This window comes from Erpetoichthys calabaricus, chromosome 15 (genome assembly GCF_900747795.2).
Source record: "Erpetoichthys calabaricus chromosome 15, fErpCal1.3, whole genome shotgun sequence".
NCBI classification, from domain to species: Eukaryota; Metazoa; Chordata; class Cladistia; order Polypteriformes; family Polypteridae; genus Erpetoichthys; species Erpetoichthys calabaricus.
Window position 1 is genome coordinate 81,794,881 of NC_041408.2, and position 25,152 is coordinate 81,820,032.

Below are 25,152 nucleotides of genomic sequence, written 5' to 3' on the forward strand. Positions count from 1 at the left end.
GTTACAACAAATGGAAGACAACAGACAGAAAAGCCACTGTTGTGCTCAATGGTTCAAAATACCTATTTTTTCTTCTTTCCCTCAGGCCACATTATACTGTATTAATGGCTGACCAGTCACTGGTTGTCAACTTTCACACACAGGAGGCCACTGCCTGTGAATGAAGTCAAGATCAAATCTGTATAACTTTGTTGCAGTGATTCACTTAAGGATGTCACACTACATGAGTGTCAGTCACAGATGCATGCTACGACCAATCCTGTCTCACTAAGATCATGTAAGTGAAGGCTATGAGTGAAGATTGCTGGAAAAATTGTGTGGTGTGATGTTGATGTTAGAGGGACAAGTAATGTAGACTATGCTGCAAGGAAACATCATGAGTGGAAATTAGTCACCCAATCAGCAAACCAAACTTCTTTTTAGAATAATCTAAGACATAGTGCTGATACATTCTACATGCCATTATAGCAAGTGAACTTCAGCCTGCTGTATTACACACAAATGGCATAATGTTACAAAACCTTTGTTTTTCACTTATTTTTTCCACCATGATTAAGCCATATTAAGCTGGAGTATTCTTTTTAGGTAAAACGTCATGCATGTTTCATTCTCCTGTAGCGGGATTAACAGTAAATTATCAATTTACAGAATAACAGTCTGGTTTACTGACAAATATGAAAAATCCCTAAAAGGAGAAAAGCACCACCAAGGTTTTTACACTTAGAATTGGGGAAGCGGTACAAAGTAAAATCTTTGTGCCCAATTTTTTCTGCCAGTCTTGGAATCCATTTTCCAGTATATTATTTAGTATGATAAAAATCTTACAATGCTGCAGTTTTTGACTCAGGATGGCTGTTCAAGAAGAATACACCTTTCTGTTCCTCAAACAAATGTAACAGCCATTACAATGCATATAACCTCACTTTCCGCACTGAAAGCTTTTTTCATAGTCTGCACAGATCTCTGAAATCACCTCTGCCACTTCACCGGATGTTCTCCATCATAGCTGTTAAAAATACAATGTTTGACTGAACCAAAGGTATTAAATGTTTAAGCCAGTCAAGATTATATATACACAAAAACACCACCATGAATCTACTGTGGTCTGTTTATAACCATTCATGATTTTACGGCATTTTTGTCAGCATGGAGCAGTCCAAAAAACTGAATACTTTTTTATATACATATAGTACTGACAAGCTATTCAATTTATCAAAGTCTTCTTAAACAAATTCAAAGAATGTGAATCAGCATATGTTTTTGTGCTAAAAGCACATATTTCCATTGATATTTAAATTTGAATTATACTACATTTTATCTGTAATCTAAACAACTAAAATTTAAAGTTATTTGTCAGTGTGCAAATCACCCAAAAACAGGTGAAACAATGTTCAAAGTTTGGTGCTGGTCCACCTTAAAATATAGGCTATATAGCGTGTAGGGGAGATGAGCTATAAAGGAGTGGATCAACACAGAAACCAGCATTGAAGCAAACTTTAGTACTGATCAAAGTGGGATCTCATCTAGTCTATGATGAAGCCATTATAATTTTATAAGCCAATACGGTGTTGGGATTTGCAGCAGTTTTAAAGCAACATGGAATAATCTTTATAATACTATCGAATACAACTACTAGTGCTGCCTCTTGTAATAATACAGACACCTGCAATGATGTCTGTGAACCTATACCCATACCTCCCCACTGTAGATGCTTTCAGTGGTCCATGGACAAGCTGTCCATTTAAGGAGTGTGGGATTAAACATCTATTTGTGAAAGCATGCTAATTCAGGAAATATAAAAAAGTAGCATTCATTGTGCCAACCCATTTAGAAGTTCCTGCAATTATGGAATCCAATCACATATAAAAATAAATTCTCAACTCAAGAGAGTAGAGGGATTAATAGAGAGGTAGTGGAAATGATTAATGGGACACTAGCATTTCAAACAGCAGTGACGAAAGGGTCATCGTTAAAAAAAATAAAAAAATAAATAAAAATAAATATTTGCTTTCTTAGCTTAGCTCATTATACAAATATACCCAGGCAACACCAAGTACTTTCACTTTTTCAGACATTATAGTTTCATCAAAAAACATGAGATAATAAAAAATGCGCCCTAACAGATAAACCAAATTTCCCTCTTGGGACATAAAAATTGAACTGAATTAAATTGATTTACTGAAAGGAAATGAGGCAAAATATATCATGGCCATTGAATATGGGAGCCACATTAGTTATACTACAATCTACCCTTCATATATAAAATCATCTTTAATATTAACAGTGAAATGATACACAAATAGTGCCTAAAAAAGAAATTAATGTTTAACCCTTTTTCCACATTTAAAGAGTCTCTCAGTCTGGGGATTAATGTCCATTATGTAGTCAAGTAGTATTTGTGAGTCACACATTCTTCTTCACAGTATCTCTGACAAAAATGATATGAAAAAGTGAACAAAAACTCCAAAAATGCCGAAAGGGTATCAGTACCTCGCCGAACCCCATCTTCACAGTAATCTTATTGGTAAATCTGTATTTATTTTGAATCATAATGGAGCAACATTTGCTAATTCACCCCCAATCTTCTTGCCACAGATGCCGGATTGGTAACAATCAATACACTCAAGGTATGTCTTAATTTTAATCTATTGCAGTACTGTATGGATTATTGTTAATTACTGAAGCATAAATTTTGTCCCCAGTTCAGGTTTCTGACAGAGGGACACCATAGGTTTTTATCTTCTTTCTGTGCAACGTGGAAAATGCTGTATTTTTTGAGAAAATATTAACGATACTTCCAGAAAAATCAGTGCATATCATAAACAGGAAACACAATTCCCCTTGGGAGATTGCCTTTTAAAATTGAAGATCCACAAATTCATTCATTGGTCTTCAATTCAGAAAGGCAATCCCAAACTTTTTTTTTTTTTTTTTGTCGCTTACATGTGCTATATAAAATTTCTTTCATATTTCTTCTCATTTTAAAATGGTGGACAACAATGAGGGATGTTCAGTGCCTTTCAAATGGTTTTGCGGTTATGTAATTTGTATTTTGGTCGCTTGTTTTGTTAATTTTGAAGGTTTCTTTAGAAAGTCTTCATTATAATGAGGGATGCTTCGTAGACAGAATGGCCCTAATTGATAAACATTTAAAGCAAGCAATTGGCTAAGCCTTTACACAGATGGCGTCTATCAATAAATTGTGTACTGTGTTGAATTTACTTATTATATCTTAGCAAATTTAGACTAATGGCTAAAATGACGATGAAAACTACTTTTCCCAGTGATCTGTTGAACATTTCTGACATTTTCCAATTTATCTTTCAAAATAATTGTTGATCACTAATTTAATCTCTTAAATTTTAGTTTTAAAATTGAGGCAACAAAATGAATGGAACATATTTTTGGTGAACACTTTATCATGGCTATTTATGAGGATAATTTGTAATAGAAATGTTTTGTAAGGAGCCAGAAATGTTTCTGGGAGGAAGTTAAAAGTGAGTTTACCATGTGCCAGTTCTGCTGCTCCATGTAGCCGTTCTTTGAAAGATGAAAAGTCTTTTTCCCATCCGCTACTCTGGGTTTCACAACGATAAGCCTTCATCAAAAACTGCAGAGCCTAAGAGAAGAACATACTTCTTTAAAGAACTGCATATGCAAAAGTGAAGAAAAAGAAGATTTGAGTAGGTAACAACTCAAGTGAACTAATCAAATTAAATTGTTAAATGAAAATTGTTCGGCCACAAAACTTACTTTTTCATTTTCTTCTGCAGACTCACTTTGTCCACAACCATATAACTTTGCATACTGTCTCCAAATTTCTCCTTCACTGGTAATGTTGGCAGTGACTCGACCAAATAACTCTCTTAGTTTTCCTTTTAGTGGTGTAGCCAACTCTCCTTTGCAATCCATAAGTCCATCTGTGACAGCTCGTACAAGAATCTTTAGTACCTACACAACATTAAAGTACAGAGTTACTAATTTGATGTGGGTTTAAAATAATATGCTTTAGTTTGCATCTCAGGTTTTATATTTTTACAGCCGGCAACACATGTAATGACAACCTGTGTGTTCATCTGCACATTTTATGTGTGTCCTTTATCAGCTTTTGGCCATCAGTTTATTGGCCAGTAGCCTATTCTTGACACCCCGTCACACACTTTGTGAAAGTCCAGGCAGTGTTACTGTAACCCAATTAAGTTACACTGATGTGGCTTCCACTACTGCAGAGGCACTTACATCACAAGTCTTGCCCATTAGTTGCTGGGAATTTACAAATGATGTTCTGATTTCTGCCTTGACTTCCTGATTTAAATTGCACTGTCTTCATACAGGATGAGTGACAATCTCACATACTGTACGTATGCAAACTTACTACAAATTGAATTTTGTTTTCACTAGAACTAATTCTGTGCTGAACTTTTTAACGTTGGGTTACACACATGAAAGTAGACATTTATTTATTAAAACAACTTGAATTGTTGTCCTGTGATGCACTGCCATCCTATCTGGGATTGTTAACTTCTTGTGCTCATTACAGCCATTACAGACTCCAAAATTCATAAAATTACTAGAACAAAAGGGTTAGCATGAACAAAATGAATTATATCAATTCAATATGTAAGATGATTAGGATTAGATCATTTACTAATTTCATAATCAAACATTCACACAGTGACTAAATGCAAACAGAAGCGAATATCTAATCAGTGCTGAGAGGCACACCACATAAAAACCAGGTGACACAAAATCTGAAAACATGCCTATCCATCTGGCCGAACATAGCAGAGTGAATCAGCATGTGCTCTGATGTTGGATCGTAACATGCTGAATCCACTGACACTGGGAAATACCTGGGCAGATGAGAACTTGCTTCTGTACTTGTCAGACTGATTCTCAGTGAGCCCTGAGCTACTTAAGTTTCTGAAAATCAAGTTAACTGTTCATGAAACCCCATTAAGGCTCTGAAGCTTGCTTCGACTTTAAAAATAATTATATAGCTACAGTACAGGATTGCTTATATGGAGGTACTGAACAAAAGACATTTTCTTCAGTCTCAGTCTGAATGGAGATGTTTCATGTTTGATATACTGAACTGGTAATGCCACTTCACTCTACACAACACCTGTTTCTGATGTTTACAGCCTGAATTTCCATCACCTTGACAACAGGTAAAACTATTTCAGGTTAGGGATAAATCTTAGACTATTGTCATTACTTGGCATATAGAAGTAAACAGAAAAAATACATTATCTAAAGAAAAACAGGTTTCTCACAAAAGAAGTATTACTGTAGCACCTATTTGTAACACTTCATTCAGCCATCACTCCTAATGGTGGGGTTGGTTCAGGGTTTCAGGACACGGGCACATCTACTCTGAAAGACTGTTTCCAGGAGCTCTCCTCGCCCTTTTAGATCATGTGATGAAGACTCCCTTGTGCTGCCCATTTAGCAAAGAGAAATGCAGGAGTCCCAAACATTTCAGACTCCGTTGCTTGTGTGCTTACTATACTTCACTGCTTGAGTAATGTCAAAAAAGGGGTTCAATTTACTTGAATTACTGCTTTACAGTAGTAATAAGGCATCAGATTACTGAGGCTTTTTTGAAAACAGCTAGCCAAGGTTCAATTATGGATACAGATTATATACACTGGACTCAGAAAGTGTTTTTGTACAATGTATTGTGCTGTAATGGGTACATTTGCTGTTTTGCCCATAAATCTACACTCAACAGGCTGTAATGACAAGGTAAAATATGTTTTCAGAAAGGTTTGTAGATGTATTAAAAATCAAAAACTTAAGTCTCTTATTCTTATAAGTATTCAGATCCTTAATTCAGTACTTTGTAGTAGCATCAATTACAGTTTCACTTCCTCTTGGGTAAACCTTTACAAGATTTGCATACCAGGACTTTATCCCACACATCTTGGTGATCCTCTGAAGCTCTGTTAGATTATATTGGAAGTGTCTATAAACTGCCATCTTCAGGTCTCTCCACAGATATTCTATGGGGTTTAAGAATGGGCCACTCAAGGACAGTCAGTCTTGTCCCAAAGCCACTCCAGTGTTGTCTTGGCTGTATGCTTTGGGTCGCTGTCGTAATGAAAGTTAAAACATCACTTCAGTTTGAGGTTCATGCACATTCTGGATCTGGATTTATTCAGGAACCTGTCTGTATTTAGCTGCCTTCACCTTTCCCTCAGTTCTGACCAGTCTTCCTGTCCCAGCCACTTAAAAGCAGCCCATGGCATAATGCTGCCACCACCATGTTTCACCATAAGAATGGTATTAGGCTGGTGAGAAACAGTGCTTGGTCTTTGCCAGACATACTGCTTGGAATTCTGCCCAAGCAGGACTTGGCCTCTCTACCATAAACACCTGATTGACTGAGTGCTGCTGAGATGGTTGTCCTTCTGACAAGGTCTCCCATCTCAGCAGAGAACTTCTGAAGCTCTGTTAGATCAACCATTGCAATTTTGATCACCTCCTTGATCATTGTTGTACTAGAGGTGTACCGTCACTCAGGTCTGAGGTGGTGTGTCCTCTGGAGCAGATCTTCAAGGACCCCTCTGTATTTGACATCATTCTTTCTTCCCTCAATTCTGACTAGTCTTCCTGTCCTTGCCACTGACAAGCACCCAATAGCATGATGCCGCCGCCACCATGCTTCAATGTAGAGATGGTATTGGGTAGATCATGAGCAGTGCCTGATCCTCACCATACATAGCGCTTCAACTTTTCCCGAAAGAATTTATTTTTGGACACTCAGACTCCACATACTCAGAGTCCTTTAAATTTGACTACAAGCGGGAGGTAAACACTCTGCCTTAAACGCATGATTGATGGAGTGCTGCTGAGATGTTCGTCTTTTTCACAGGTTCTCTCATTTCAGCAGAAGATTTCTGAGGTTCTGTTAGATTGACCATTGAGTTTTTAATCACCTCCCTCACAAAGGTCCTTCTTGTCTAGTTACTCAGTTTGGTCAGATAGCCAACCCTACGAAGAGTCCTGATGGTTCTAATCTTTTTCCCTTTCACAATTATGGAGGACACTGTGCTCCTAGGAACACTCAAAGCTTATGAAATGGTTTTATTTCCTCGCCCTGATTTATTCCTCACTACAGTTGGATCATAGGGGTCTACAGAGAGTCTTTAGACTTCATGTTTTTTTTTTTTGGTCCTGGTGTATGTCTTTCAAAATGATATCCAATCAATTAAGAATTTTTGCAGGTGGACTCCCATCAAGTTCTACAGGCATCTTAAGAAGAATTAAAGCAAATAGGATGCACCTGGGCATAATTTGGAGTGCCACAGAAAGGGGTCTGAATACTTCTATGAATGAGCGATTTACATTTTTGATTTTTATTAAATGTGAAACCCTTTCTGAAAGCATGTTTTCACTTTGTTATTATGGTTTATTGGGCAAAAATGAAAACATTTATCCATTTTAAATTAAATCTATCATAATGAAATGTGCAAAAAGTCTGAATACTTTGTGAATTCATGGTTTCCTTTTATGTAATTTTGTGTTCATGTTTGTCTTTTGACATTTCTTTCTGCTAACTTTTTTACTTTAATGACAAAATGAAGGGGTCTGAATACTTTCTGAATCCACTGTGTGCATATACAATACACAGTAATATATACACACACACACATACACAAAAGAATGAATTAAAATGCATAGATTTGTTGAAGTGAAACCTGTAACTAGCTTATCTATGGAAAGAAAGTGACCCATCATATAAAATTTAATCAAAGTATGAAGGATAATGGTTATAACTGCAGAAGTTTTTTTTATCATTTAAGGAATCTATGCATTTTAATTGAATTAAATTAATTATTTTATGGGTGCTCTACAATTTTATCTTTAGTCACATATGATCAAAAAAAACTTTAATATAAAGAAAGGTGTTTTTTTTTTTATACTTTTTAGTGCAGTTATGAATAAAATCGTGTCACTTAAAAATCCTTTTATGTATTTTTAGCCACACTAATGACACACAGTCCTCTGCATGTTACAAAAACCTTGACTTGGGTGGGAAGGTGATTTGACAGAAATGACATTAGCAACAGAGTGTAATCGAACCTAGGATCTTAAAATGAAATGTAACATTCATTCATGTTCATTTCTCATTTCAGAAAATCCCAACCAAGGTGAAACCTTATACATGTAAAGTACTGGAAATGTGCGTTTATCTATTCGAGAATCAAACCTTCAATCTTTCTTAGAAAAGTAAAATGCTTTATTCACTGAGCCAATATTGCCAAATTACTGAAAAGAGTATTTTCCCAAATTTGTATATATAGTCATATGAAAAAGTTTGGGAACCCCTCTTAATTCTTTGGAATTTTGTTTACCATTGACTGAGCTTTCAAAGTAGCAACTTCCTAAATATATGACATGCCTTATGGAAACAGTAGTATTTCAGCAGTGACATTAAGTTTATTGGATTAACAGAAAATATGCAATAGACAGGTGCATAAATTTGGGCATCCCAACAGAGATAGGACATCAATACTTAGTTGAGCCTCCTATTGCAAATATAATAGCCTCTATACGCTTCCTATAGCCTCTGATTAGTGTCTGGATTCTGGATGGATGTATTTTTGAACATTCTTCCATATAAAATCTCTCCAGTTCAGTTCAATTTGATGGCTGCCGAGCATGGACAACCTGCTTCAAATCATCCCATAGATTTCCGATGATATTCAAGTCAGGGGACTGTGACGGACATTCCAGAACATTGTACTTCTCCCTCTGCATGAATGCCTTTGTAGATTTCAAAATGTGTTTTGTGTCATTGTCTTGTTGGAATATTCAATCCCTGCATAACTTCAATTTTGTGACTGATGCTTGAACATTATCCTGAAGAATTTGTTGATATTGGGTTGAATTCATCCGACACTCGACTTTAAAAAGGACCCCAGTCCCTGAATTAGCCCCACAGCATGATGGAACCTCCACCAAATTTGACAGTAGGTAGCAGGTGTTTTCTTGGAATGCTGTGTTCTTCTTCTGCCATGCAAAGCACTTTTTGTTATGACCAAATAACTCAATTTTTGTCTCATCAGTCCAAAGCACTTTGTTTCAAAATTAATCTGGCTTGTCTAAATGAGCATTGGCATACAACAAGTGACTCTGTTTGTGGCGTGACTGCAGAAAGGGCTTCTTTCTCATCACCCTGCCATACAGATGTTCTTTGTGCAAATTGCGCTGAATTGTAGGACGATGTACAGATACACCATCTGCAGCAAGATGTTCTTGCAGGTCTTTGGAGGTGATCTGTGGGCTGTCTGTAACCATTCTCACACTCCTGCGCATATGCCGCTCCTGTATTTTTCATGGCCTGCTGGGTTTAACAGCAACTGTGCCTATGGCCTTTCATTCCCTAATTCCATTCCTTACAGTTGAAACTGACAGTTTAAACCTCTGAGATAGCTTTTTGTAGCCTTCCCCTAAACCATGAGACTGAACAATCTTTGTTTTCAGATGTTTTGAGAGTTGCTTTGAGGATTCCATGCTGTCACTCTTCAGAGGAGAGTCAAAGGGAAGCACAACTTGCAACTGACCACCTTAAATACCTTTATATCTCATGATGGACACACTGTCTATGAAGCTCAAGGCTTAACAAGCTAATCCAACCAATTTGGTGATGCAAGTAATCAGTATTGAGCACTGACATGGATTCAAATCAGCAAAATTACAAGAGGATCCACATTTGTACACAGCCAGTTTTTCACATTTGATTTAATTTCATACAACTAAACACTGCGTCACTAAAAATCTTTGTTTGGAAAACTCCCCAATACTCAGATGTTCCTAGGAAATATACCACTGTTATCTTTTTTGTTGAAAGTAGAGTAAATTATTCTGCAGGCTGAGAGGGATTCCCAAAGTTTTTCATATGACTGTAAATCAGGCATGCGCAACCTTTCCGCTATTGACGGCCGCACTACAGACTTTTTACTTTAATAACGGCCGCACTACAGACTTTTTACTTTAATAACGGCCGCCAGTAAGTCCAAGTAAACTTAATAATGTTTTATGATTTATGTAAAAATTTACAGATTACACATTAAAACAGAGTATGATATATCTGACAATATTCAATTTACTGGTCTACATATGTAAAAAAATGTCTACGAAACGTCATATAGGACAAAAAACCTTTACAGCAATTGTTTCAGGAAGTTTGGAAAACATCGCCATTAATGGCTTCCTTGCTCTTGCATGTTTGCAGACAGACTTGCAAAGTCAGGGGACTCGCTGGAGACCATTAGCCGTATTCCAGACTCTAGATTGCTGTCTACCAATCGGGTTCGGTACTTGTTTTTCAGATATTTCATTCTGGAAAACGCTGCTTCACACAAATAAGTGCTTCCGAAAAGAACGAGAATGTTCCTGGCCAGTTCTCGTAGTTGTAGGTATTCTACTGCTGATTTCCACGTATCCAGCAGGTCGCTTTCTTCCGTAAACTTTTTCACAAGCTGCTCATTGTTCTTCAACTCTACTAGCTCCATTTGTAGATGTAACGGTGCACTCTCTGTCTCCACCAGATGAGGAGAAGCAACGAGTCTTATTGTTGCTGAAATCTTTTCGAAATCTTGAAAACGGTTAGCGAATTCCTGCAACAGCCCGTCTAAAGTGCCCGAAAAACGGACGGTAGGAATTTGGTCAGGCTTTACTTCTTTGCTGTCAATCAGAGCCGTCAGTTGTGGAAAGTGGTAGAAATTACCCTGCTGCAGATGGCTTTTCAGGAGACGACATTTGTCACAGAAGTCTTTTATTTTTCTGTGCATGAGGCAAACTGTTGTTGCTTTGCCTTGCAGGTTTTGATTGAGATAGTTAACATGCGTTAGTAAGTCAACCAGAAACGCCAGAGATGTTAGAAAGTCATTGTTTAGCAAGGGGCAGTCCTTGTTTTTCATCGAATAAAATTCCACTATTTCCTTGCGCAACAGCAGAACATGGCGAGAAGTTTCTCCCTGAGACAACCAACGAACGTCGGCTTTCGGCGTCACCATACCGACCCGGCTGACAAAGATTCCGCGGCGTTGAGACCCCTTACTCGCTGGAGTCCAGAGACCCTACACCTGCACGGCCGCCATTACGTACACTTTAATATACACGTCCACGGCCGCCAAAGTCCTTGCCCACGGCCGCAGGTTGCGCACAGCTGCTGTAAATGATGAAAAATTGATAGAATTAAAAAAAAAAAAAAGTATGTGTACATTGTCCATGAACCATTGACCATTTGATTTAATGTCCAATTGACCAATACTGCTTAACTGTCATACTTAAGTAATTTGTCAAACTTCAATATCAATTTTTAAAGGTAGTATCTGTATATACAGTAAATACGGTACTAGACGTGCATGTAATTCTTAGAGAACATACTTTTTTTTTGTATTATTGCTTCTGTAATGATAAAAAAAAAAAAAAAAAAAAAAAACGAAAATGACACCCTGCCCCAAAGCACTGCCTGAGGCGTTTGCCTCTTTGTTGGTCGTGAATGCAACACTGTTTTTGAATATGTTAAACTGGCCACATTTCCCAGGCCTAATATATATTAATTGTGGAATATGGCCGGCAGTTTATCCCAGCCAATACCCCCAAGCCGCCAGATGGAGCCATCCCTGCAACATGGAGGGGCCCCGAATTCCAGCAGGGCATCATGGAACTTGGAATCTTTCATCACAGCTCTGCTGGATAACGTGGGGGCCACCAGGGAACGCTGCAGGGAGGCCCAGGGACGTATATTTTCCTTATAGCCCGGAAGTACTTCCCAGTCAAGGGGATAGCAAGAATGACGTACTTCCGGGCTGAAGAAAAGAAGTTTTTACCTGACCCGGAAATGTTATAAAGTCACATGGACGGAGGGACAGAAACACTTCCGGGTTAAAGACTTTAAAAGGACTGTGGGAGATCCCAGCAGTGAGCAGAGTTGGGAGGAAGGGTGACTGAGCTGCTGGGAGTAGAGGAATAATGTATTATTGGATGATTATTGATTGTTTATTGTGGATTATTGTGGAGTGGGGGTGCTTTGTGCACAGTATTATTATAATAAATATCATTATTGGACTTTTATCTGGTGTCTGACGCATTGTCTGAGGGTTCAAGGGGACCACAGCGCCCCCAATCTGTCACATAATATATATTCATGCCCAGCCAGGAGGCCATAATGAAAGGAGCAGGCGAATGGGCTCACCAGGAGCAGTAATCTCCCACATGACAGGTGACAGTAACCCTCTGTGGTACACCTGATCAGGACATCCACAGGGCGGTATGGGAGTTGGGAGTCCGGAAATGAAGCCCTGTTGGGATCTTTGGGGATCACCAAAGGGAGCTGCCAGGGGAGGACTGCCCTGGTTTCCACATAACCCGGAAATGCTCTGGTTGACCTAGACAGGAGACTGGAAGCAGTTCCTTGGTCTAGGTAAAAAGGAAGCCTGCGGCCTCACTTGAATGGAGTCAAAATCAGGAGGCAGTGTGAAGAGGAGGAAGATTTCATTTGTTTTGTAAAAATGCAGCTTATTTTGGAGGGGTGATTAGTGGAAAGGTGCTTGGTGTATATAAATATCTTATTTTATTCATATAACGTCTGGTATTAAACTGTGTCTGTTGTTTGGGGCTCTCTGGTACCCCCTTGTGGTCACAATATATATGTATGTACATGCACAAGCATATGCCAATCAGCCACAACATCTAAAGCACTGACAGATGAACAACATTGATGATCTTGTTTCAAATGGCACCTGTCAAGGGGTGGGATAAATTTGGCAGCAAGTGAACAGTCAGTTCTTGAAGGTGATGTGTTGGAAGAAGGAAAAATCGTTAAGCATAAGGATCTAAGCGACTTTGACAAGGGTCAAGTTGTAATGGCTGGACGACTGGGTCAGGGAATCTCCAAAAAGCAGGTCTTTTTGGGTGTTCCCGGTATGTAGTGGTTAGAACCTATCAAAACTGGTCCAAGAAAGAATACACAGTGCATCACAGCTTACTACTTTATGGAGCTGTGTAGCCACTGACTGGTCAGAGTGTCTATGCTGGCCCCTGTCCACTGCAAAAGAACCTACAATGGGCATGTGAGTGTCAGAACTGGTATCATGGATTAATAGAAGGTCAGGCCAGGTCTGATACATCTTTTTTTTTTTTTAAATCATTTGGACGGCCAAGTGTGCATGCGTTGTTTATTTGGAGAAGAGATGGCGGCAGGATGTACTATAGGAAGAAGGCAGTGTGATGCTATGGGCAATGTTCTGCAGGGAAACCTTGGGTCCTGGTATTAATGTGGATGTTACTTAGACATGTACCACCTACATAAAGATTGTTGTAGACCATGTACACCTCTTTGTGGCAAAAGTATTTCCAGACGGCAGTGGCCTCTTTCAGCAGGATAATCTACCCTGCAAGAATTGTTCAGGAAATTTTTGAGGAACATATCAAAGAGTTCAAGGTGTTGACTTGGCCTCCAAATTCTCCATATATGTACAGTACACACATAAACAGTGTGTAAGAGTTTGCACATTGTGTGGAACTTGCGTTTGACTATCAGGACAGGTTCAGCTTCCCTGTGACTTTGTATTAAATAAACAGACTTAATGAATGAGTAAATGAAAATTCCCACCCTTTTAATCACACATATACAGACTCTTGCCATAGTGACATTCAAAAGGAGCATACATTTTACAAAATAATGAATATTTTAATTTTACCAGACCCAGCAAGCACCATTTAAACTAAATACATTTCTTATCAACCTGGCTAACATATTTTCAGGGTATTAACCCACAAAAATGGAGAATATTCTGTCATCCAAAGGTTGAAAAGAACTAAAAAAAAAGCTTCTTCAGATGGCGTCTTTGAAGTCCTTTCCTGGAACACCACAGGCTTGTAAACACAGCTTGAAACACAGGTGTCTATTGGATTATTTACTTTTTTGTCTTATTTTCTTTGCAATTTTGAAAATGTTACTACATGATGGCTGTATTTTCACCCCCTGCATATAATTTTGTCGTTTAATTATTCCATAAAAGTAATAGCCTGACTAAGCAGAAGGGAAGTAATTTTTTTTTAATGAAAAACTAATGGCAAATGGAAAGTTGAGGGAATGCTATCATAGTTACGAAAAGGTGACATGAATGGGATGAACACGTAGTACACAGCTACAAGTCGAGCGCATGTGCAAACACAGTTATTTTTTCATGATGACCCCTTCCTCATCTAGAAAACAAGTCATGCTTTGTTTTGTGATGCTTATGTAACTTACATTCTGAAATTTGTAAATAAAAAGACAAAATAAATGTTTTTGTGTAAGTTTAGTTCAGGAGGATTGACTTCCAATTAAAGGCCATTTAGAATGGTAAACAGACAGGTTAATATAAATGTTCATAATAAGTGTGCTGCGGTGGGTTGGCACCCTGCCCGGGATTGGTTCCTGCCTTGTGCCCTGTGTTGGCTGGGATTGGCTCCAGCAGACCCCTGTGACCCTGTGTTCGGATTCAGCGGGTTGGAAAATGGATGGATGGATAATAAGTGTGAGCAATAAATGCATTCAATTAAAAAGCTTATTTGTGAGAAAATCATGAAAAAACTACCAAAAAAGTGTATATTCTCTTCTATATTCTTTTTTATTGATTCAAAGAACTTAACACACATAAAAAGTCTCAGATGTAAATGAGAAAAACTATATACACTAAATGGTGCCCATCCATCACATAAATACAGCCTAGCAGCACAGTCAAAACTCAACAAAATGCACAGATGAAGAGTTGGAAAATAATTTGAAAACAAAAGCATCAAGCATGCCAGCAAATGAACCCAAGTGTGCTGTAACTGAGTTGTCAATGGGCCCCAAATTAATAGACTGAGGTGGGCCAAAGACAATTCCAAAATAATTAGATTAAAAAATAATGATTAGCAATTGTCAAAAGAAATACACTCTGGAGCTTTCCATCAAGAGGCATCAAGTAATGTAGCTGCTACAGTGCCGCAACAGTGAGAGAGGTTCACTTTGGCATGAGAATGACCTAACAGAAGAAGAGTTTGAGAAATCAGGCTGACGTTTACAGAGAGAAACACACTGAGAAACTGGCTATCTGTAATCTGAAAGAGAAGACAAGAGGCCAGTGCCATAACAGATGGAGGAAGGTACCAGGTAAACCCAACGAACAAAAATGACAAAGTGGATTAGGAGAGAGACCCATGATAAAATGTTTAACATTTCATCTAGCTTGAGGAAACTGTAGAAGAGGGAACTGTACAGTGTATCATCACAGTCTGTTTCAAATCAGAATATGGCCCAGGAACAAGTTAGTCAAGTAACGATGTGACACTATGACTGATGGCCTGCTTGGATCCACTGTACTAATTCCTTTCACAATTTTAAACAGTTCACTCTTGTAACTTCTTAATATCTACTTGCTTAAACTGAAAATGTTCAACTCTTCTCTTTAAACTGGACTTCTGTCTAAGCAGTCTCTCTATAATTGAGCAAACTGCACTAATGTAAATTAATAACTAACTCTGTTCACAATGTTATCATCATCATCACTATTATTCTCATGTTTACCTTCGCATAGTCTCATTCCATCCATTTCCCCAATGCTCAAGCAATGGACAACTGGGATCTCACAAGTGCTTCTTTATCAATACCCAGCACTTCTTACAATTATTTACAACTTCTGGATCATACACCATAAGAAGCCTGATGTTTTCATCTTTTCTTAGCGACAAGAAATCTTTCCAAGTCTTCATTTGCAAGTTTATTTTCTTTGAACATCTTCGTAAACCAAACATGTGGTTGTGCCAAACATATTTTGATGGTGATTTAGTGATAGCATTCTAATCATTCACTTAAGTGACATATCAGTAAAATGTTTCTGTAATCCTTTGCTATGCCTTTTTGACTACATCAAGTATATAGTGCAAAACATGTCTTTATACTTCATATTTGTGGAGAACAAAATGTATTAAAGATGTTCATGAAGGTATGGGTTGAAAGTCAAAAACATTATGATGTAAATCAGCAGCTATCCACACTATGTGCCAACTCACTCCATGTCTCTATGTGAAGTAAAGTTTTCTACCACTTGTGTGAAATTTACTCTTAAAAAGTTTCCAACTGTGCCCTCGTGTGCTTGCAAAAGTCATTTTAAAGTACCAGTCTCAATCCATTGTTCTAATTCCTTCACATCAATTGTGTCTCCTTGTAATTTCTGTTTGCTTGAAATGTAAAGGCTCAGCTATTTTAATCTTTCCTCATAACTCATCCCCTGTAGCCCTGGAATCAGACTTCTTCTCTGGACTTTTTCTAGCACTGCTATGTCCTTTTTATAGCCTGGAGACCAAAACTTTACACAGTATTCCAGATGAGGCCTCACCAGTGCACTATAAAGCTTCAGCAGAACCTAATTTGACTTTTTCTCCAAACATCAGGGTGATATAGAAGCTCTGTTAGCCTTCTCAATGGCTTCTGTACACGGTCTGGATGTACAGTAATCCCTCCTCCATCGCGGGGGTTGCGTTCCAGAGCCACCCGCGAAATAGGAAAATCCGCGAAGTAGAAACCATATGTTTATATGGTTATTTTTAGAATGTCATGCTTGGGTCACAGATTTGCGCAGAAACACAGGAGGTTGTAGAGAGACAGGAACGTTATTCAAACACTGCAAACAAACATTTGTCTCTTTTTCAAAAGTTTAAACTGTGCTCCATGACAAGACAGAGATGACAGTTCTGTCTCACAATTAAAAGAATGCAAACATATCTTCCTTTTCAAAGGAGTGCAAAGCAAGCAGTCAAAAAAAAAATCAATAGGGCTTTTTGGCTTTTAAGTATGCGAAGCACCGCCGGTACAAAGCTGTTGAAGGCGGCAGCTCACACCCCCTCTGTCAGGAGCAGGAAGAGAGAGAGAGAGAGCCACAGAAAAACAAAGTCAAAAATCAATACGTGCCCTTTGAGCTTTTAAGTATGCGAAGCACTGTGCAGCATGTCCTTCAGGAAGCAGCTGCACACAGTCCCCCCTGCTCACACCCCCCTACGTCAGCGCAAGAGAGAGAGAGAGAGAGAGAGAGAGAGAAAGTAAGTTGGGTAGCTTCTCAGCCATCTGCCAATAGCGTCCCTTGTATGAAATCAACTGGGCAAACCAACTGAGGAAGCATGTGCCAGAAATTAAAAGACCCATTGTCCGCAGAAACCCGCGAAGCAGCGAAAAATCCGCGATATATATTTAAATATGCTTACATATAAAATCCGCGATGGAGTGAAGCCGCGAAAGGCGAAGCGCGATATAGCGAGGGATCACTGTACACTGATGAGTCTAATTTGATTCCTAGGTCCTTCACATAAGCAGCATTTTCAAGTTTTAGACCATACATTGTGTATTCAAGTCTAACATTTTTACATCCTATGTGTAATTCTTTACATTTACTGGCGTTAAATTTCATATATTACAAATTTGCCCAAGTCCCTCTATGATGATTCAGCTGACTCAAGATAAGCTGCCATTCTCACCTTGCTTGGTGTGATCAGCAAATTTAACAAAATTATTATGTATATTTTTATCCAGATCATTTACATATATGAAAACTATCACAAATTTGTTCAGGAGCATGGTTGTCTTCAGATATTTTGACAAATCAATCACTGTAATATAGTAGAACTTTATTCACTACAGATATATTTTCAAACGTCTTACAAATCCACAACCAACCTCCTGAATATTCCCATTCCCCATCAATGTTCATGTCTTCATCATATTTTTAAACTTGTTTCTTGTGTAACAAACCAGTCAGTAATACAAGAGTGCTGAAAGGTTTGGGAACCCTTTAGAATTTTTTCTATTTTGACAAAAATATGATCTCAAACATGAGCAGATTTTTATGTAAGTCCTAAAACTAGATAAAGAGAGCTCAATTAAACAAATGACACAAAAAATTATACTTCATTTATTCATTAAGAGCTAATGGTACATATTTGTGTGTAACACGGTATAAAGGATTCAAAACTTTCTAGCACCACTATATATGTTCACATTTTCATTTTTGAATACACTCTAGCATACTATCAAGATTTTCATTTTCTATTGCCTGGTCATCAGTGCCCAAGTAAAACTTGAACAAGCTGTCCTTCTGTTTCTTTAAGTCCTATACACTCACTGTTCCCATGGCATATTTCTCAAATGCCACAGAGAGGCACCACCATCATGTTTCTGCAGTAATTAAACTGTGCTATTGATAAGGAGAGGAGTTTCCTTTTGATCACCTTTACTTGTAGCTATAGATCTTTTATGACTTTTGAACCATAAAATTAGTCTGAAAAAAATCACTAAAGAGACAAAAATATAAGAGTAGCAGAAGTATATATGACTAGCAGCAGTACTGAGACACAAAGAAAACCTCAGGCCTTCATTGGGTTGTTGAGTAAAAGGTGAACAGGTTTCAATGAGAATGCAAGTCATGACGTCATCGGCATTTTCATGACCACCCTACATCTACTGCAGTACAAGACTAATTACGGTACTATTCTGACATCAATTCTTGATTTTGTTTTTGTATGTGTGTTTTTGTTTAAACCAATGTGTTGGTTACAGATCATGATTTCACTATCCAGTATCTTAATTGATTCTTAGCTTTTCAACATTTTTTTGTTTCTGTCCATCACTTGTGGCATTTTACAGACTATACATTTTCCACACTAAACACAATAAAGAAACACTATTTCTACATTTTTATTTCACTTTAATCTTTTTACTTTTTAGGACTTGCTTCTAAAAGTTTATTTCATGCATCAAAAGTGAAGCACTTCACTTTATATATCTTAAACCACAGCCATTATTCTCACCAAGGGTCAAAACACACCACCACAGAGAATGTTCACGCATCACCTGACATCATGGGCGTCAGGTAGTGTTTAATGCCATCTATCAGAAACCTCCAAGAAACGTACTCAAAAGCAATGTAAGCTCTTTAATGAATTTTACAGCCTCACTAATAACCTTGATTCTTTGAATGGTGAAAACTCAAAAGGAAACTTCAAAGTTGCAAAGACATTGGACATGCTATTATAGTTTTGGGTGTTGAAGAAGCAGCGCTCTATTTGCTTTAAGTGAAGACATCTACTTGTTTTTAACTTAAATTAAAAAGCGCATACTTGTGTCCTCTATTTTGATAACATAAAACCTGACATTAGAAGACTATAGAGAATATGCAGATTGTCAAATTCATTTTTCAAAGTGTGCATACTATTAAAAATGTTATTTGAGTCAATTAAGAAGTAGAACATTTCTGTAAACACAATGGCTGGCACACTATTTTACAGAATAAAACAATTTAGTCAATTACACTACAGACACAGGTCAGATATGTTGCAAATTATTTGGTAAATTTTTATAAATCAACCTGCATGCAGTTAAAACCTTTACTCACAGTCTTCAAGTGCAGAAATACGTAACATAACAGACTGTTTCCTTGAAAGTAATGTGAGCTTTAAAGTTGTAACTATATTTTTCCTAAAGGGGCTATTCTTACTTGAATGTTAGCAATTAACACCTACAGTAGGAGGACTGAAAACGTGACCCCTGCATGCCTGCTTAAAGGCAATTTGGTTGTAGACATTTTAGTCTTGTGGGTGTGAGTTCTGTAAAAGAACATGAACAGAGTGCTAGTGGTGTTTGCCTTATGTAATTCATTAATCTCATTGAAGACGGCAACAATGCCTTCTCGCATAAGAATTGACCAAAGACTATTCTGTTATTTGTCAAACTGTACACACCGTTATGTTGGAAAACAAAAGGATAGGCTCATGATAAATGGCCTCTTCTGTTTCTTTGTTTCATTTGACCTTTAATAACCCTCAACACCACCTAAATAGCTTAATTTCAACAAATACCACTGTTTCAATAAGGCTACATATAGTGATTAGCACAGGTTGTGGAGTATTAGCAGACAGATTTCACAAAAAAAAAAATAAAATAAAAATAAGATGAATTTTTTCATAAATGTATATACAGGTTACTGCATAAATGCATGTAAAAACACGTTTAATTACAATACTTTTTTAAAATTTATTTGGTCAAACTCTACCACAGGCTTTTGTCTTTGAGTTCAGTTTTCTGTTAACTTGATAACATCAAAGGGCCGATATAAGCATAAAAATACATAACCAGGACACAGTCTATAAAGTCTGAAGTCTATGTAGTCCTGTATTTTCCATTCACCCATCCAATTTCCAAACTTGCTTCTCCTGAGCAGTGCTTTTTTTTTTCTCCAGCCATCTGCAGTTTTTTTTTTGTTTTTTCTATGTTAACTAATGTTGTCTTATTTTAATTTCTCATTTTGTCTTTTATTTTTCTTTTCTTCATTATGTAAAGCACTTTGAGCTACTTTTTGTATGAAAATGTGCTATATAAATAAATGTTGTTGTTGTATCCCAGCAAGCACTGGGCTCAAGGCCAGAATAAAACATGGACAGGCAGTAGCCTGTCACTGACTGAACACACACACACACACACACACACACACACACGCACACACACGCACACACACATGCACTCTCACTCACTCACACACACATACTCTCTCTCTCATTCACTCATTGTATAGATAAAAGGACAGATGCGGTGCCTTAAATAAGTATTCAGTCTTTGAAGCTCTTACCCAATTTTATTTTAAACTTACAATATATTAAAGAATCTACAAAACAGTGTAAAATCATGCCATGTCAAAAGAAAAAAAAACTGAAAACCTTTCAACAATTTGCTAAAAAGGTGAGCTGTGGTAGTATGGTGGAGATTTTCCACAAAGAAAACCAAAATGAAGACAAAAGAGCATTCAAAACATGCCTATATGAGATTATAGAGATGCAGAGATTTAGGACACTGAAAACACCATGGAGCTCAGTGCAGTCCATCAAGAGAAGGTGGAAAAATCATGAAACTACAGTTACAATAAACTTAGTTGCTAAACAGGAATGGCACTGGTCAGTGTGGCTACAGTGATGCCAATTGTCACCCTGACTGAGTTGCACTAGTTCATGGCTGTGACTGGAGAGGACGTTCATGGCTCAACAATCTCCTTGCCCGTACAAAACGTCACTTGAAAGGTAGAGATATTGTGAAGATATGGCAGAAGGTCTTATGATCTGATGAAACTAAAGTGGGCCTTTCTAACTTGAATATTAAGAGGTATGAGAGGTGTAATACTAACTCTGTATACCACCTAGGTAATGCCGTTTCCACTGAAAAATATGGTAGTGGCAACATCAGGCTGTGGGGATATTTCTCAGGAGCAGGAATTGGCAATCTGGTCAGAATTGGTAAGAAGATGAATGCTGCATAACACACAGATCATTTAGGAAAAGCTGCTGCCCTCTGCCAAAAAACTTCAACTGGGGAAAAAAGTCTGACTTAACTAGACATGACCCAAAGCACACTGCCATTGCAATGATGGAGTGGCTTAAATGCTGAATACTGAAGTCCTAGATTGACTCTGGTGTATGGGTTCATTTTATTGTGTTGTAGAATTAATTTGAAATGGACATTTTTGCCCATCAATCTGCACTGGATAACCCATAATGACAATGTGAAAATATGTTTTCAAAGAGATTTGTAAATGCATTAAAATCAAAAACATTAGACCATCAAATAAGCATTTTGTAGAAGCCCCTTTGGCAGCAATTTCATCTTTCAGTCTTCTTGCGTAAGTCTCTACAAACTATCCACATCTTTATTTGGGCGGTTTTTCCCATTCTACATTAGATTGGATGGCAAGTGTCTGTAAACTGTCATCTCCAGGTCTCTCCACACATGTTCTATGGGGTTGAAGTCTGGGCTTTGGCTGGACCAATCAAGGAGAGTAAGAGACTTGTCCTAAAGCAACTCCAGTGTTGTCTTGGCTGTATGCTTCTGGCAATTTTCATGTTGAAAGGTGAACCATCACCCCAGTCTTAGGCTGCATGCAGTCAGAGCAGGTGTTCTTTAAGGGCCTCTCTGTATTTGGCAGCATTCATCCTTCCCTCAATTCTAACCAGTTCTATCATCTCAGCAAAGGACTTCTGAAGCTCTGTTAGAGTGGCCATTGGGTTCTTGATCATCTCCTTGACCAAGGCCCTACCTGCTAGATTACTTAGCTTGGTCGGATGACCAACTCTAGGAAGTATTATGGTGGTTCCAAAGTTCTTCCATTTAAAAATTACTGAGGCCATTGTGCTCTTGGGAAGCGCAAAGCATTATAAACTGTTTTACCCCCTTGCCCCGATCTATACCTCACCACAATTTGATTCTGGAGGTCTACAGGGAGTTCCTTGGAGTTCATAGCTTGTTTTTTTCCTGACATATAGTGTGAACTGTGGGTCCTTCTATACACAGGTGTGTGTCTTTCTAAATAATGTACAATCAATTCAGTTTGCCACAGGTGGAATTCAATCAAGTTCTAGAAACATTTCAATGATAATTTTAAGCAAACAGGTGCACCAGACAACAATTCGGAGTTCCAGAGCAAAGGGTATGGACCCCCATCAAATATCGAGCACTACAAAGCACCAACACATAAATGACAACCAGGGAGGGTTGACCCATGAAGTTTCAGGAGCCATGGGTACATTACTAAAGTGTGAAGGGGGCGGTAACAGCTGCATGGCTCTTCTAAACTGCTGCATGGGAGTGGGAGTGTGTGGTGTGATAACAGCTGCATGACACCCCAGAAGAGAACATACTTGATTACCCATTTCAGTTTAGAATAATACACTTTCCTGTAAAATTGTGTTTTGCAATGACCATCAACAAAAGCCAAGTCACAAGGGAAAGCAGGAGCTGATCTAATGCAGGAATGTTTTACTCATGCACAATTGTGTATAGCATGTTCAAGAGTAAGCAACTCCAGTGAACAAATAATTTTGTTATTATTACTTATTATTTGATTGACACCTTTATCCAGAGTGACTTATAACATCTGAGATACAATCAGTTTTCCAACTGGAGCACAGGCAGGCAAAATTACTTTATCATGGTCACACAGTGTTAGTAACAGGATTTGAGCCCACACCTTCAGGTTTTGAAGTTCTAGGTCCAAAGTATGCCACTTAGTATTAGTTACACAGTACTTCTGATACACTGATTAAACACAGCTCCACTGTCCTTTCGGAAGACATGTTTTTATTTTGTCATTATGGGTTATTGAGTGTAGAATAGATTGATGGGCAAAAATGGCAAATTAATCCATTTAAAATTAAATCTTTGTAAGACAATAAAGTGTGCAGAAAGTGAAGACTTTGTGAACCCACTGCATACGTGGTGCTGTCAAGTCAGCCTCTGGTCCCCTGATCCTTAATTAAATAAAGCAGGTTTGAGAATGGTATGTTACTATATATAAAGTTCTGGTTTAGTATAGCAGATACCTATGAAAATGTATTTGTGCACTTCCTTTCTGGGCACTGGTTGAGATGTTCTTTTTTCTTCTTTCTTTAAGTACAGTATTGCCACTCACATTTTCTGTTAACTTGTGATGGACACTACCTTTAAATGTCTTGGGCTGATACTCTAGGACTACAGACAGGTATGTGCTGTTTACAGGCTTGACACTTCTTAGCATGCTAAATACCTGCTGCAAGTAAAGGCGAGAGTGAGTAACAGAAGTGTAGCCTAAGGTTATGTGAAAATAACTGAAAAACAGATTTGCAGTGCTGTCATTCCAACTCAAGTGGGTAGCGCCTTATTGTTATGCCAGTAGGACTTTTTCACCCATCTTACAGGGTGCCATTCCAGCTTTATATGAGAGAATTGACCATTCAGGTGAGCTTCACATAAGTCTCAAAAATGCTTACCAGTTAATATTGATGTAATAATAATAAATTGAAATTAAAGAATTAGCAAAACCTGACCATATTCTCTCAGCAAAGAAGACTTCAAAAGGTGGCCTAATTACACAACAAAGTGAATCTAGCAGGATACTATTAACATCTAAGGTCAATTAAATTTTATTCAGACTATGGGAACAGTAAAGGCATAAATCACACACTGAAGGTGTCCACTCATGGTGCTATACTGTATGTGCATTTCTTTCTGATTATTCAGAACTACTGATACAGTTGAAAACGGTAACATGGAACAGCAGACTTAATCTGCATATTACTTTTATAATAAGTGAAGATGCTTAAGTCAGCAGATTTTAGTAAGGAAAGCAGTTGTTCTGAATGTATCAGTGTTACTGCATGCCTGCTGTTGGATTTAACATATTTTACTTCATACAACAATCCTTCTAGGCTTTCAGAAGAATCAGAAAGCTTGCAAAACACTTCAGTAAACAGAAGAAAAAACATAAAGAATCCCCCAATTCAAGTAAATAATCAGTTCACTCTTTTTGCTATAATAAGCTGGTACATAAAACTTACAAATAGCAGAAAAAAAGCATCTGTAATGTATAGTACCATTATTGAACCAGAATGTTATGGAGTATATGTACAAAGTGAAACTAAAGTCCACGGTCCACCAAATACCAATGTTTGTGCAGAAATGACAACGTACTGTCTGTTTAACTTGTGCACCCATGTTGGCAGTTGGGATTTGTTTCTGGTAATGTCCTGGGACAAAAAAGAGCTACAAAAAGGAAAGGCATCTGTCTTCTTTTCAACTCATAATAAGAACATACACAAAAACAAAATAAAAGTAAAAACTTATTATGGGGGCGCTATATGAAGTAAAATGACACTCAATAATCCTACCCCAATATTCAAATTAGTTACTATTATTAATACACAAAGTGACAAACATAAATTATAATATTCAGATTTTTTATTCTCAAAGATCTAGGGAATAATCTACATAAATAAAAAGGGGCATTTTATCCATGCTGTTTTAGTAACTGTAAATGTGCCAAGTCCTCTTGTTGAATGTATGTGTATTAAAAAAAAAAAAAAAAAAATCAGTATCCTTCAGTAACTGCCTCAACTTGCCAAGCAGATCATTATGAAAATAATTTGATGAAAGAAATGTTTCCACTTACTTGCTCAACTGACATCATTTAAAGCTCTTTATTTATTAAGATCTCTAAACCACTTTATATTACTACCTGACTGCTGTAACAGTGTAAGACACAGGGATGTGGACATGACTGACATTCCAACTTAAAATAGCTCTTCTGGTGTTCTTTCTGT

At 37.7% G+C, this 25,152-nt stretch overlaps 1 protein-coding gene across 1 annotated transcript in view; it reads right to left on the minus strand.

Moving 5' to 3' along the window:
* ttc27 (tetratricopeptide repeat domain 27) overlaps nt 1-25,152 on the minus strand; it is a 274,814-nt gene that overhangs the window by 5,651 nt on the left and 244,011 nt on the right. The window contains exons 17-18 of the mRNA XM_051919199.1: nt 3,754-3,951; nt 3,508-3,619 (exon numbers count right to left, since the gene is read on the minus strand). Of these exons, the coding sequence (XP_051775159.1) occupies nt 3,508-3,619; nt 3,754-3,951 (310 nt within the window). The remainder of the gene's footprint in view (nt 1-3,507; nt 3,620-3,753; nt 3,952-25,152) is intronic.